This window comes from Carcharodon carcharias, chromosome 21, assembly GCF_017639515.1.
Source record: "Carcharodon carcharias isolate sCarCar2 chromosome 21, sCarCar2.pri, whole genome shotgun sequence".
NCBI lineage: Eukaryota > Metazoa > Chordata > Chondrichthyes > Lamniformes > Lamnidae > Carcharodon > Carcharodon carcharias.
The window spans coordinates 77,225,692-77,240,959 of NC_054487.1; the positions used below are offsets into that span (position 1 = coordinate 77,225,692).

General features: G+C 52.2%; 1 protein-coding gene across 1 annotated transcript; it reads right to left on the bottom strand.

Moving 5' to 3' along the window:
- Nucleotides 1-239: 239 nt before the first annotated feature.
- Nucleotides 240-12,896, bottom strand: kics2 (KICSTOR subunit 2). Its single transcript, XM_041216470.1, has 3 exons — nt 12,589-12,896; nt 5,958-6,246; nt 240-3,184 (listed from the first exon to the last, which is right to left on the bottom strand). Exons 1-3 carry the CDS (start codon nt 12,815-12,817, stop codon nt 2,368-2,370), a joined length of 1,335 nt encoding a protein of 444 aa, XP_041072404.1. The 5' UTR covers nt 12,818-12,896; the 3' UTR covers nt 240-2,367.
- Between the last annotated feature and the right edge of the window lie 2,372 nt (nt 12,897-15,268).

Consider the following 15,268-nt stretch of genomic DNA (forward strand, 5'->3'; position numbering starts at 1 on the left):
TATTTTTGGAAAAAGGAAAACAAATGAAAGTGCAAGCTAAAAAGTAAAATTCCCAACAGAATGAGGTAACAGGAAGATTTAATACAAGGTGCAGATTTCTAAAATTATGATTGCAGGTAGAGGAGAAGGAATAACATTAAAAAGGACGACTGGGATTCTGGGTTTTAAATAAAGCAGATACCAAATTGTTGTATGTCTGTTCAGTAGCTCTCACAAAGAAGTTCTGAGACTTGTATGGATGAACATTAACTGTTTATTGATAACACAATAACACATAACTATGTACATATATACAGGATATAGCCCAAGCCAAGAGCTAAATCCTTAATTGCTTCCACACAGGTCTCTGTCCAGCCCACAAATGATTCTAGTCTCAGGTTATGTGACCCTTCACATCACACTGTGGGCGGTACTGTTTCCAGTCCCACATTAACCCTTGCTATGCCAGATATCCTTGTACACAAATGTAGAGCATTAAAGTGAAACAGCAGCCATCACTGATAGGTTCTCTGTTGAAGGAGGCTGATCCATGGGGAGGTAAAGTTTGTCATATGATTACATAGAATTACACTGTACAGCATAGAAACAAGCCATTCGGTCCAACTGGTTCAGGGTAGAGGATTGAGTTCCACATGAGCTTTCTCCTACACTTTCTTCATCTAATCCTATCAGAATAACCTGCCAGCACTTTGTCCTTCTTGTGCAGAGTCTCTAGACGGTGCATAAGACCAGCCCAGAGAAAGCTTTAACCCTGACATTCATATCTTTCTGTTGGAGAAAGTGGTTGGCTTCTGCTGAACCTGACACCTACCTATGCCGCTTGGTTTTATAGAACTTCAATATTGCTTTAAAAAAAAACACATTGCCAAAGCTTTTCATCTGGCAATCATCAGGGCAAACACAAGGCTGAATTTCAAACAATCCCCATAATTTATACTATAGGAGAAAAGGGTGCTGACTGGTTGGCAAGTCGATTCAAGTCAACTTACAGGGCCCAGAGTAGGCAACAAGAGGCAAAAAGGATGAATTAATATCACTTGTAAGGATCTGGCAGTTTAGGGAGAACAAGCTGGCAATGATGCATGTGGAAATCAGCCCAACTACTGGAAATGAATAACACTGACAGAAGGGAGGGACCACTGTTAGGCTGGCCACTATATCGCGCTACATGTTGTATCGCTTTCAGCGTCTGTTATTATTAAAACTGCATTTCAATTTAATAAATATTGGAAGGCAAACTGAATAAATATTGGGGTATTTCTTTAAGTGACTGCAGTAGAAGCTGCATTCACTCTGCTGCTGCAAAGCTACCCTGCCATCTTCTCATACTATGCCTGTGCTTCCTGCACAATTCCATTCACCTTTACAGGTTTACAGCAATTAAAAAAAAAATTAACAAACCCCTTTGGGAATTTTAGTATTGATTTGTAATTTTTAAAGAAAAATTGGAGTATTTATTAACATATTAATAGACATTTCTGCTCACGATAAGTTCGGAGCAGTTTTAGAAACATGTCACTCTTTGTGGGGTGCGTCATCTATAGTTTTACGATGAAAACTGGGGCAAATTCCTCGGATCATTTTCCCCAGCTGCAGGCTCAGAAATTTCCCAGTCATGGTGTGCCAAGATTGTCCTGCAGCCTGCGGACTGAATATCATAGCACGAGCACTTGCATGCCTGACTACACTAATTCAGTGCGAATAAAATGTGATCTGAGATCAGGATAATTACAGATGAGGTGAACCATTTGGCCCACCTTCATTCAACCAGCCAAGTCACCCATTAGGTAAGTAAAACAAAAATCATAATAAATTATATGTTTAATTGTAGAGCAAGTTTATTTTCTGTATAAAAATGAGTGTTTCAAGGGTGCGTTGAATTTTAAAACATTGGAGGAGGTACCTCAAAACCAAAGAGATTGAGACCATTGATCGAGACGGGGTCAGGTCCAAGGCTTCCTATAGTAACAGGATCCTGCTTTATATTTAATTGCCCTGGCAATATTTTCAAACATTACATTAATTTTTCCAATAGCAATTAGGATTAAAGCGCAATCTATGCATCAAATTCAAGTGCCTTTATTTAATATTTGTAAGCTGTTTAAGTGGACTGTATGTATCCTTACATCAGTTGGCATTAAAAATACAGCAATCACACTTGGTAAATAGCTTGTGCAGTTCTTAGCCGAGTGCAAGTTAATGGACTGAAACATCCCATAGTCATAAACAATTAAGGAGTACTAATTCCCCGCACGGTAATGGATGGAGACATGATTAAATTACTTGAATTCACTGGCAGCAGAATCCGCCTCCTGCCATCCTTTTTTCACAGTCACGATGCGTTTACTTGGGCCAGAGATGTTGGTGTTAGCCCTTTGAACCTGGCTTCAGGCTGGCAAATGGCTTGGAGTTCTTCAGGGAGCTGGAGAGCTCGTTGAGGAAGGAGAGAAAGTGAGAATCTTTCTCTGACTTTCTGGAGTCGAAGATGACCACAATGGTGAACTGGGGTTCGGGGCGTGTCAGGAAGTAAGTGCTCTGAACCTTGTCGTCGTAGAAGTGGACTACTTTGTCCAAAGTGTTCAGCTCCGTCGCGCGGTCTGTCATGATCATGATCACGTTGGGCCAGTGTATTAAAGGTCGGTCAGTGGGCAAGGAAACAACTGCCGGGTACTGATCCACCCCCTTGGGGGCTTCCCTGTATGAGTGCGGGTGGTGGTACCCATGCCCCTGGAAGGTCTCAGACCCTCGGTTGTCAAAGATCAAAGAGACATTTTCGGCGTCATATTTCCGAATGAAACTAGAGATCTTGCCGCAGTAATCAGGGTTGGTCTTGGCGGTCAAGGCCTTCATTTCCGAGGGCGTGGTCTGGCGGCTCAGTGCCTCGTGGAAGTAGAAGGTGAACTTGGCCAAGAGGGCGTTCTTCAGTTTGGACAGCCACAGGAAGAGGTGTGGGGGCTGAAGGGCCTTCTGGGTCTGGCCCCCAAACAGGTGCTTCCTGGTCTCCCGCTGCTTCTCAAACGTCTGGCCCCAGGTCTGCAGCTTGGAGTGGGCACTGTGCAGATTGAGCAGTGAGGGGAGGAACTTCCATTCACTGATCTCAGCCTGAGCTTTCAGCAGCTGAGTTAGCACATCCACCTCCAGCTGGAAGCTACTTTCCAAGGGGCTCAGGATGGGGTGATGGAACCTAAGGAAATAAGAATAAATACACTTAAAATCCCTCATGGATTAGCCCCTGGAGCTCTGCACTGTTGGCTTAACTTCCCTATGTAACAAATGAACCCCTGGACAAGTAGATCCATTAATCAGGTTTGCAAATCCCACCAGGTAATTAAGGGTTCATATCCCAGCCTTATCTGTAACTGGCTACTCACATGAGTGTCAATGTAGCCATGGCTAAGTGGGAGGCAGTGTTACCTCTTAGTTGGATTGTTGTGGAATCAATTCCCTGTCCAGAGACCTCAACGTGTAGACCATCCCTGAGTGAGAGCTACACTGTCAGCAGCCTTTGGCTAAGATGTTAAACTGAGGCCATGCCTAGCTTCTCAGGTGGATGTAGAAGATCTAATAGCACTATTTCAAAGAGCCATAGAATTCTCCACTTTTCTGGATGGGTGCTGTTCCAACAAAACTCAAGAAATTCAACACAATCCAGGGCAAAGCAGTCTGCTCGATCAGCACCGCATCCAACAACCTAAACATTCAGCCTCTCCAACACTGACGCACAGTGGCAGCAGTGTGTACCATCTACAAGATGCACTACAGAAACTCACTGAGGCCTCTTTAATGGCACCTTCCAAACCATAAGACCATAAGACATAGGAGCAGAAGTAGGCTATTCGGCCCATCAAGTCTGCTCTGTCATTCAATGAGATCATGGCTGATCTGATAATCCTCAACTCCACTTTCCTGCCTTTTCCCCATAGCCCTTGATTCCCTTAATAAGGCCATAAGACACAGGGGCAGTAGGCCCATTGACCTGCGACCTCTCCCACCTAGTTGGACAAGGGCAGCAGAAGAATGGGAACACCACCACCTGCAAGCTCCCTTCCAAGCCACATACCATCCTGACTTGGAACTATATCACCGGTCCTTCACTGTTACTGGATCAAAATCCTGGAACTTCCTACCTAACTGCACTGTGGGTGTACATCAAACAATCACTGGATTGTGCTGCTAGTCTTCTCTCTCTCTCTCTGCTCTCCTTGCATGACTTATTTCGAGTTTGGTCTTTTCATAGCAGAGCGGGAGCGTGTTGAAAGACTGGGTATAAGTCCTGCTCCTGCACCACTTACTGAAGAGAAGGAATTGTCTCAGCCTCTACAGACTCCACTGTCCTATATCTACAACCAAGGACCACATTGTGAGAGACAGCCAGTGGTGGTTCATTTTGACACATTAAAGTCACAGAGCCATTACATCACAGAAGGAGGCCATTTGGCCCATTGAATCCAAGCTGGCTCTCTGTCCAGCAATCTAGTCAGTGCCATTCCCTTGCTCTATTCCCTCACTCATGCAAGTTTCTTTCCCTCAACTGTCTGTTAAATTTCGTTTTAAAATCATTCATCGTCTCCGCTTCCACCACCCTCACATTCCAGGTCATTACCACTTGGAGGGAAGTTCCTCCCCTCGCTGCTCAATCTGCACAGTGCCCACTCCAAGCTGAAGTTCTTCCTCACATCCTCCCTGCACCTCTTGCCCAAAACCTTCAACTTGTGCCTCTTAGCCCTTGCACCATCAGCTAATGGGAACAGATTTTCTTTGTCTACTCTAGGCATAGGAATTCCTTTTAATGCACAGCTCAGAATTGGCCTGCCAAAATAAGCCAACTACTTAGCAATCTAGTAGATTGAAGCAAGAGTGTGGCAGTGTTCAGTAGTCTTGGATCGCTCTGCCAAAGAGTTGGCACAGATATGATGGCTGAGTGACCTCCTTCTGTGCCGTAAACTTCCATGGTTTGATGGAATTAAAAGCAGCCTGGACACCTCTGCGACAGTGCACAGTTGACTTGTGATGGAGCAGGTGACAGAGCAAAAAGTAAAATGAACAGCTAGTGGGCTGCTTAAACTGACAGCAATCAGTGACAAGGGAGTTGTTTTGCTGTTTGACTTTTGGCCTTGAGAAGAACAAAACAGGCTTTGGTCACATGGAAAAGTCTAAAGTGCAGTAAGAAAAAAAAATTATTTCCAACATTGCAACAATGGCCATACTTCAAAAGTACTTCATTGGCTGTAGAACGCTGTTGGACGTTCTGAGGCTGTGAAAGGCGCTATATAAATGCAAATTTTTGCATAGGATAGTACAGCTTAAAAGGGGGCCATGTGGCCCATTGAGCCTGCCCAGCTCTTTTGAAGAGCAATCCAGTCAGCCCCACGCCTGACTCTTTCCTCATATTCCAGAAATTTATTTTCTCCTACAAGTGTTCATCCAATTCTCTTTTGATGGCTAATATTGAATCTTTCTCCATCAGGCAGTGAATTCCAAATCCTAACCATGCATAGAAAAGCTTAATACTGCGGATGCAGTATAAATAAAAACAGAAAGTGCTGGAGGAACTCAGCAGGTCTAGCAGTGTCTGTGGAGAGAGAAACAGAGTTAATGATTCAAGTCCAAAATGGCTCTTCTTCAGAACAGTTGTAAGGACTTGAAATGTTAACTCTGTTTCTCTCTCTACAGATGCTGCCAGACTTGCTGAGTTTCTCCAGCACTTTCTGCTTTTATTATTGTGTAAAAAAAGATTGTCTTCATGACGCCTCTGGTTCTTTTGCCAATCACCTTAAATCTGTGCCCTCTGATTATCGAGACTTCAGCATTGGAAAGTTTTGCTCTACTATTTTTTGCTCTATCTTTTACTCCTCAATATCTTGTGTGAACGTTGCTACTGGTAATCACTAATGGCTCTACTTTGTTCATCAGTCCACCTCCACCATCTTGGAACAGGTCCCGGGTCTACCACTGACCTGCAGCTGTATTTCTCTAGAATTGACTCCAATGCGTGCACCACCTCCGTTGAGTGGATGGACTTCTGCGTGCTGAGGGAATACATCTTCTCGTAGAAGTCCGCAATCTCCATTCGGGCCTGAATGAAAAAGCAGAGCTGCTCGGAGAGGTGGGAGAGGAGTTCTTCCAGATGTGGAGAGGTCCCAGCCGTCGGGTTCCGTGCAGTGGTGGCCAACTTGCGCAGCTCATTGTGGAGGGACGTGTAGATAGATCGAATGGAATCCTTCCGACTAAAAAACGACTGGCCGCCTGCAGATTTAGCCAGGGGAATAGTTGGGGGGGGGTGGGGGGGTGGAAGAAAAAAAATCACCTTAAGAATTACATAGAATTTTACAGCACAGAAACAGGCCATCCTGCCCATCAGGTTCATACCAGTGTTTATGATTCACATGAGCCTCCTCCCACTTTACTTCATTTCACCCCATCAACATATCCTCCTATTCCTTTGCTCTCTCATGCATTTATCTAGCTTCCCCTTAAATGCATCTATGCTATTTGCCTTAACTACTCCCTGTGGTAGCGAGTTCCACCTTCTGAACACGCTGGATAAAGAAGTTTCTTCTGAATTTCCTATTGGATTTATTTGTGATTATCTTATATTTATGATCCCTCGTCTTGGGCTCCCACCCACAAGGAGAAACCCCTTCTCTGTGTCCACCCTATTGCTTTGTAATTTTATAGGTCTCCATTAGGACAACCCTCTGCCTTCCCTTTTCTGGAAAGGACCCCAGCCTGTTCAGTCTTTCCTGATAGGTGTAACCTCTCAGCTCTGGTATCAAAAAACAGGTAAAGTTGAAATGTCTTATGTCACAAATTGACTAACATATTAGTACTGAAAACAATTCTTAAAATACATCAGCCATTATTAGGGGAGGCCTGCATGACACTGACTTAACACAACCTCCTTTACACTTCAGTAGCCTGGGTTTGAATCTTGTTCTGCCGTATGGAATGAGACAAAAAAAAGTTTACAGTTAAATCTAGCAAATTTGACTGAAGTGTGTTGCACATGAGCTCTTAATCACTTAGAAGTGTTGTCATTCAGCAGAGTGGTACCAATATATTAAAGAAAAGTGTCACATTTAAGACTTGGAATGCTTTATGTGATGCTTTTAATTCATCGCCTAAAGTGACTCCAATAATTCAATAATTTATCCATGTGCTACCTCAAAATGCTGATTCCAGACACAACCCAAGATTGGATGGGCAAGATTTATAACTGTATGCAAGGTTCATTCTTAAAAGTGATACAGTGCAAAATTTTCACCTACCGACTACATTATTGTTTCACCCTCTCCGTCCACAGGAGTACTTTACTGAACTCCTGGAGATAATACTGCAGGTCAGGGTGATCTGAGAGCAGAAGAAACACACACATGCACATGTCCACATGTGCATGCGCGCACACATCCACATGTGCATGCGCACACACATGTGCATATATCCAATGCACTGACACACTCACATTTATCCACCTGAACGCATGCGTGCACACATACACAAATGCACAATGTACATATAAACACAGTTTTGCACACTTACTCACACATACAAATGTGTGCACACGTATGTCTATATTGGGAGTTTCTCAATGTCATTCTCTAGCCGATTCATTACAAATTGTAGCAGTGGAGTAGTGGCGCCTTTGGAACAATTTGATCCTTTTTAAAACAAAGAGGTATTGTTATGAATAAAAATAAAAGATGGACCTATGAGAGTGTTTCAGTTAATGGTCAAGATTCAGGGTGACCATTTCAAATAGAAAAGATGAAAATCCACGCAAAAAGCTCTCGCTACACCTTTCTGATTTTTCCCTCAACTCATTGTTCATTTTGGACTGTACAGTATACTGAAACATCTTCCATTATTAAAATCGCATTAAAAATTACATATCACATTTGTAAATAAAAAATTGCGCTTTCTTAGAGTCATGGTCTCAGCCGTGGCTCAGTTGGTAGTGCTCTCGCCTCTGAGTCACAAGATTCCAGGTTCAAGTCCCAATTACAGGGCTTGAGTGCAAAAATCAAGGCTGACACTCCAGTGCAGTACTGAGAGAGTGCTGCACTGCTGCAGGTGCCATCTTTCAGTTCAGATTTAAACTGAGGGCCTATCTAAAGTATCCTATGCCACTATTTAAAGAGGAGCAGAAGAGTTATCCCTGGGGCCCTCATCAATACTTATCCCTCAATCAACATCACAAAAGCAGATGATCTGGTCATTATCATACGACAGTTTGTAGGAGTTTGCTGCGCACAAATTGGCTACTGCTTTTCCTCCATTACAACAGCAACTTCAAAAGTACTTCATTGGCTGAGAAGTTCTTTGAGACATCCAGTGGTTGTGAAAAGAGCTATATAAATGCAGGTCTTTCTTTCCTTTAAAGTCATTGGCCTCATTTGCATTCGTGCGAACATGCTGTGTATAAACTGGCTCTCACCATTTCCTATGCAACAAAAGTGGCCGTACATCAAAAATAATTGCTGATTATGATATGCATTGAGACATGATAAGGCATTATATAAACACACATTCCTCATTTCTATATAGCAATGGACACTCAAGCCCTATAAGTCTTAAAGAAGACAAAAAAAAACCTTCATTTAAGCTTTTTTCTCTGAATTACAAAATCACCAAGCATTGTTGCCCTTTTCAAACACTGACTGCGTACAGTCCCATTTCAAACAGTAACCGCTTGCTAGTTCCAGGAAGGTAATAAAACCCAGTCAATGGTGAAATGATTTGCAGTCAATCTGATATTGGCTTTCTCTTCATCTCCGACATTACAGTTGGGGCTGATTGCAGCTTTTAAACTGAGTGCCATCAGCCTTTGAATCCTCTTTCCCAAAATAGATGAATTATATTCAACCACCAACATCCGACACTTCAGCCAAAACACCAGTGGAGCAGTTAATAAATTACTAGACCAAAAAAGGCCAAGACAAAAAAAAACAAGATTCATGGATTCTGCCCTGTACCATCCTCTTCGTCCCATGATACACTGAAAAAGAGTTAGCTGACTAATCATATCAATCAATCTCTATCGATTAGTCTACAACAGACTGAGGCATAACGAAGACCCCAGTTGCTTTGGAAACCACAAGTCCAAAGCCACCTATTGCTCCCACATGTCATATCTCAGATTACTCATCTGCTGTATCCCAAGATGTTATTAAAACAAATATAGATTAAAAATCCCTTCCAATTTGCTTTTTTCTGGACATGTGCTAAGTGGATATGTAGCTGTGAGCCAAAGACGATCTAAAGGTCCATGTGCAGAAGAACAGTGAAAGGCAATGGGAATGGGTGGATACACAGCCAGTGTCTACAATGGGTGCAGGATTTTACAGCCCCCGTCCCCCACGTTCTCCCCCAACCACCCCTCATCCCCCCCCTTCTCCCCCACCCGCTGTCCTCCTCCCCACCCCACCCTCTCCCTCCCCCCCACTCTCCTATTCCCCCATTCTCCCCCTTGCCCCCGACTCACTCTCCCCTTCCCCCCTCCCCATTCCGCTCTTCCCCCCACCCCCTCTCCCCCACTTTTCCCCCAACCCCTCTCCCCCACTTTTCCCCCACCCCCTCTCCCCATCACCACCCCCTCGCTCCCACTTTCACCCGCTCCCACACCCTCTCCTCCTCACACGCCCCCCTCTTCCCCTCTTCGCCCCGGACCCTCTCTCCCACTCTTGCCCCCCCCCACTCTATCACCCCCCAATCCCCTCTCTCGCCTCCCCACCTGATCAACCCCCACATCCTCTTCCCCCCAGACCCTCTCCCCCACTCTCGCCTTCCCCTCATCTCTCACCCTCCACCCCCTCTCCCTCCCTCTGCCCCACTCTCACCCCCCCAAACCCCTCTTGCCCACCCCCCCACCACCTCATCTGCCTCCTCTGAACCGCACTTCCTCCTCCTCTTCCCCCCCAACCCCCGCCCCCTCCTCCTCTTCACCCCCAACCCCCTGACCCTCCTCCTTCCCCCCACCCCGCCGCCCCTCCTCCTTTCCCCCCCACCCCTCCTCCTCTTCCTCCCCCTTTTACCCCCCCACCCCCAACCCCTCCTCCCGGCCCCCTCCTCTTCCCCCCCCACCCCCTCCTCCTCTTCCCCCCACCACCCCCTCCTCCTCTTTCCCCCACCACCCCCTCCTCCTCTTCCCCCCACCACCCCCTCCTCCTCCTATTCCCCCCACCACCCCTCCTCCTCCTATTCCCCCCACCACCCCTCCTCCTCCTATTCCCCCCACCACCCCCTCCTCCTCCTATTCCCCCCACCACCCCCTCCTCCTCCTATTCCCCCCACCTATTTCCCTCACTGTACCTCCTCCTATTCCCCCCACCACCCCCTCCTCTTCCCCCACCACCCCCTCCTCTTCCCCCACCACCCCCTCCTCTTCCCCCACCACCCCCTCCTCCTCTTCCCCCCACCACCCCCTCCTCCTCTTCCCCCCACCACCCCCTCCTCCTCTTCCCCCCACCACCCCCTCCTCCTCTTCCCCCCACCACCCCCTCCTCCTCCTATTCCCCCCACCACCCCCTCCTCCTCCTATTCCCCCCACCACCCCCTCCTCCTCCTATTCCCCCCACCAACCCCTCCTCCTCCTATTCCCCCCACCACCCCCTCCTCCTCCTATTCCCCCCACCACCCCTCCTCCTCCTATTCCCCCCACCACCCCTCCTCCTCCTATTCCCCCCACCACCCCCTCCTCCTCCTATTCCCCCCAACCCCCCCCTCCTCTGTTCTACCCCCCACCACCTCCTCTTCTTCCCCACCCCCTTCTCCCCCCCCACCCCCCTCCTCTTCTTCCCCCCCACCCCCTCCTCTTCTTCCCCCCCCCCTTCTCCCCTTCTTCCCCGTACACCCCTCCTCTTCTTCCCCCCCACCCCCCCCACCCCATCCTTCTCCCCTTCTTACCCCCCACCCCCTTTCTCCCCTTCTTCCCCCCACCACCCCCACATGTCCCTCCCCAACCTCACTGTACCTCCCTCCCTCCCTGTACCCCTCCTTCCCTCCCTCACTGTAACCTCCTCCTTCCCTCCCTCCTTGTACCCCCCACCCTCCCTCCTTGTACCCCCCCTCCCTCCCTCACTGTACCCCCCCTCCCTCCCTCACTGTACCCCCCACCCTCCCTCCCTGTACCCCCTCCTCCCTCCCTCCCTCACTGTACCCCCTCCTCCCTCCCTCCCTCACTGTACCCCCCTCCCTCCCTCACTGTACCCCCTCCCTCCCTCACTGTACCCCCTCCTCCCTCCCTCCCTCACTGTACCCCCCTCCCTCCCTCACTGTACCCCCTCCTCCCTCCCTCCCTCACTGTACCCCCCCTCCCTCCCTCACTGTACCCCCCCCTCCCTCCCTCACTGTACCCCCTCCTCCCTCCCTCACTGTACCCCCTCCTCCCTCCCTCACTGTACCCCCTCCTCCCTCCCTCCCTCACTGTACCCCCCCTCCCTCCCTCACTGTACCCCCTCCTCCCTCCCTCCCTCACTGTACCCCCCCTCCCTCCCTCACTGTACCCCCTCCTCCCTCCCTCCCTCACTGTACCCCCCCTCCCTCCCTCACTGTACCCCCCCTCCCTCCCTCACTGTACCCCCTCCTCCCTCCCTCCCTCACTGTACCCCCCTCCCTCCCTCACTGTACCCCCTCCTCCCTCCCTCCCTCACTGTACCCCCTCCTCCCTCCCTCCCTCACTGTACCCCCCCTCCCTCCCTCACTGTACCCCTCCCTCCCTCACTGTACCCCCCTCCCTCCCTCACTGTACCCCCCTCCCTCCCTCACTGTACCCCCCACCCTCCCTCCCTCCCTCACTGTACCCCCCTCCCTCCCTCACTGTACCCCCTCCTCCCTCCCTCCCTCACTGTACCCCCCCTCCCTCACTGTACCCCCTCCTCCCTCCCTCCCTCACTGTACCCCCTCCTCCCTCCCTCCCTCACTGTACCCCCCTCCCTCCCTCACTGTACCCCCCTCCCTCCCTCACTGTACCCCCTCCTCCCTCCCTCCCTCACTGTACACCCCCTCCCTCCCTCACTGTACCCCCTCCTCCCTCCCTCCCTCACTGTACCCCCCTCCCTCCCTCACTGTACCCCCTCCTCCCTCCCTCCCTCACTGTACCCCCCCTCCCTCCCTCACTGTACCCCCCCTCCCTCCCTCACTGTACCCCCTCCTCCCTCCCTCCCTCACTGTACCCCCCTCCCTCCCTCACTGTACCCCCCCTCCCTCCCTCACTGTACCCCTCCCTCCCTCACTGTACCCCCCTCCCTCCCTCACTGTACCCCCCTCCCTCACTGTACCCCCTCCTCCCTCCCTCCCTCACTGTACCCCCCTCCCTCCCTCACTGTACCCCCTCCTCCCTCCCTCCCTCCCTGTACCCCCCTCCCTCCCTCACTGTACCCCCTCCTCCCTCCCTCCCTCACTGTACCCCCCCTCCCTCCCTCCCTCACTGTACCCCTCCCTCCCTCACTGTACCCCCCTCCCTCCCTCACTGTACCCCCCTCCCTCACTGTACCCCCTCCTCCCTCCCTCCCTCACTGTACCCCCCTCCCTCCCTCACTGTACCCCCTCCTCCCTCCCTCCCTCACTTACCCCTCCCTCCCCCTCACTTACCCAGTTTCTGCCCCAGGAAGCCCATGCTGTGATAAGCTTTCTCGGCCGCCGCCAGGTGAGCGAGTGCGGACAGGATCCCGGCCCAGCTCGGGCCCGCGCTCCGGCTGTTCTCCTTCTCCCGCTCCACATAGTCCTTGGCCCGGTCATGGGAGCAGATTCCCAGGTGCGAGAAGAAAGTCTCCAGCACCGCCTGTTCCAGAGGCACAGGGCCGGCCGGAGGCTCACTCATCCCGGGGGGAGGGAGAGACCGAGACCGGGGGCCCGGGGCCCGGGGGGAGGGAGAGACCGAGACCGGGGGCCCGGGGCCCGGGGGGAGGGAGAGACCGAGACCGGGGGGAGGGAGAGACCGAGACCGGGGGAGGGAGAGACCGGGGGCCCGGGGCCCGGGGGAGGGAGAGACCGAGACCGGGGGCCCGGGGCCCGGGGGGAGGGAGAGACCGAGACCGGGGGGAGGGAGAGACCGAGACCGGGGGCCCGGGGCCCGGGGGAGGGAGAGACCGGGGGCCCGGGGGAGGGAGAGACCGAGACCGGGGGCCCGGGGTCCGGGGGGAGGGAGAGACCGAGACCGGGGGCCCGGGGCCCGGGGGGAGGGAGAGACCGAGACCGGGGGCCCGGGGCCCGGGGGGAGGGAGAGACCGAGACCGGGGGCCCGGGGCCCGGGGGGAGGGAGAGACCGAGACCGGGGGCCCGGGGCCCGGGGGGAGGGAGAGACCGGGGGCCCGGGGCCCGGGGGAGGGAGAGACCGAGACCGGGGGCCCGGGGCCCGGGGGGAGGGAGAGACCGGGGGCCCGGGGGGAGGGAGAGACCGGGGGCCCGGGGCCCGGGGGGAGGGAGAGACCGAGACCGGGGGCCCGGGGCCCGGGGGGAGGGAGAGACCGGGGGCCCGGGGGGAGGGAGAGACCGGGGGGCCCGGGGCCCGGGGGGAGGGAGAGACCGAGACCGGGGGCCCGGGGCCCGGGGGGAGGGAGAGACCGGGGGCCCGGGGGGAGGGAGAGACCGGGGGCCCGGGGCCCGGGGGGAGGGAGAGACCGAGACCGGGGGCCCGGGTTACCGCTCAGCCCGGCGCTGGGAGACTGTAACCGGGACGGGGGGAGGGACCGGAGCCGAGACCGAGGACAAACTCCTGACTCCAACCCGGCCCAGGGAGGAGGGCAAAATTACCCCCCTCCCCCCCCTAAATACTAACCCCCCCTCCCAAAAACTAACCCCCCCCTCCCAATTACCCCCTCACAAAAACTAACCCACCCCCCTCCCAATTACCCCCTCCCAAAAACTAACCCCCCCCTCCCAATTACCCCCTCCCAAAAACTAACCCCCCCCCTCCCAATTACCCCCTCCCAAAAAACTAACCCACCCCCCTCCCAATTACCCCCTCACAAAAACTAACCCCCCCCTCCCAATTACCCCCTCACAAAAACTAACCCCCCCCTCCCAATTACCCCCTCACAAAAACTAACCCCCCCCTCCCAATTACCCCCTCACAAAAACTAACCCCCCCTCCCAATTACCCCCTCACAAAAACTAACCCCCCCTCCCAATTACCCCCTCACAAAAAACTAACCCACCCCCCTCCCAATTACCCCCTCACAAAAACTAACCCCCCCTCCCAATTACCCCCTCACAAAAACTAACCCCCCCCCTCCCAATTACCCCCTCACAAAAACTAACCCCCCCCTCCCAATTACCCCCTCACAAAAACTAACCCCCCCCTCCCAATTACCCCCTCACAAAAACTAACCCCCCCTCCCAATTACCCCCTCACAAAAAACTAACCCACCCCCCTCCCAATTACCCCCTCACAAAAACTACCCCCCCCCCCAATTACCCCCTCCCAAAAAACTAACCCACCCCCCTCCCAATTACCCCCTCCCAAAAACTAACCCCCCCTTCCCAATTACCCCCTCACAAAAACTAACCCCCCCCTCCCAATTACCCCCTCACAAAAACTAACCCCCCCCCTCCCAATTACCCCCTCACAAAAACTAACCCCCCCCCTCCCAATTACCCCCTCACAAAAACTAACCCCCCCCTCCCAATTACCCCCTCACAAAAACTAACCCCCCCCCCCAATTACCCCCTCCCAAAAACTAACCCCCCCCTTCCCAATTACCCCCTCCCAAAAAACTAACCCACCCCCCTCCCAATTACCCCCTCACAAAAACTAACCCCCCCCTCCCAATTACCCCCTCACAAAAACTAACCCCCCCCTCCCAATTACCCCCTCACAAAAACTAACCCCCCCCTCCCAATTACCCCCTCCCAAAAACTAACCCCCCCTTCCCAATTACCCCCTCCCAAAAAACTAACCCACCCCCCTCCCAATTACCCCCTCACAAAAACTAACCCCCCCTCCCAATTACCCCCTCACAAAAACTAACCCCCCCCTCCCAATTACCCCCTCACAAAAACTAACCCCCCCTTCCCAATTACCCCCTCACAAAAAACTAACCCACCCCACTCCCAATTACCCCCTCACAAAAACTAACCCCCCCCTCCCAATTACCCCCTCACAAAAACTAACCCCCCCCTCCCAATTACCCCCTCACAAAAACTAACCCCCCCCTCCCAATTACCCCCTCACAAAAACTAACCCCCCCCTCCCAATTACCCCCTCACAAAAACTAACCCCCCCCTCCCAATTACCCCCTCACAAAAACTAACCCCCCCCCCAATTACCCCC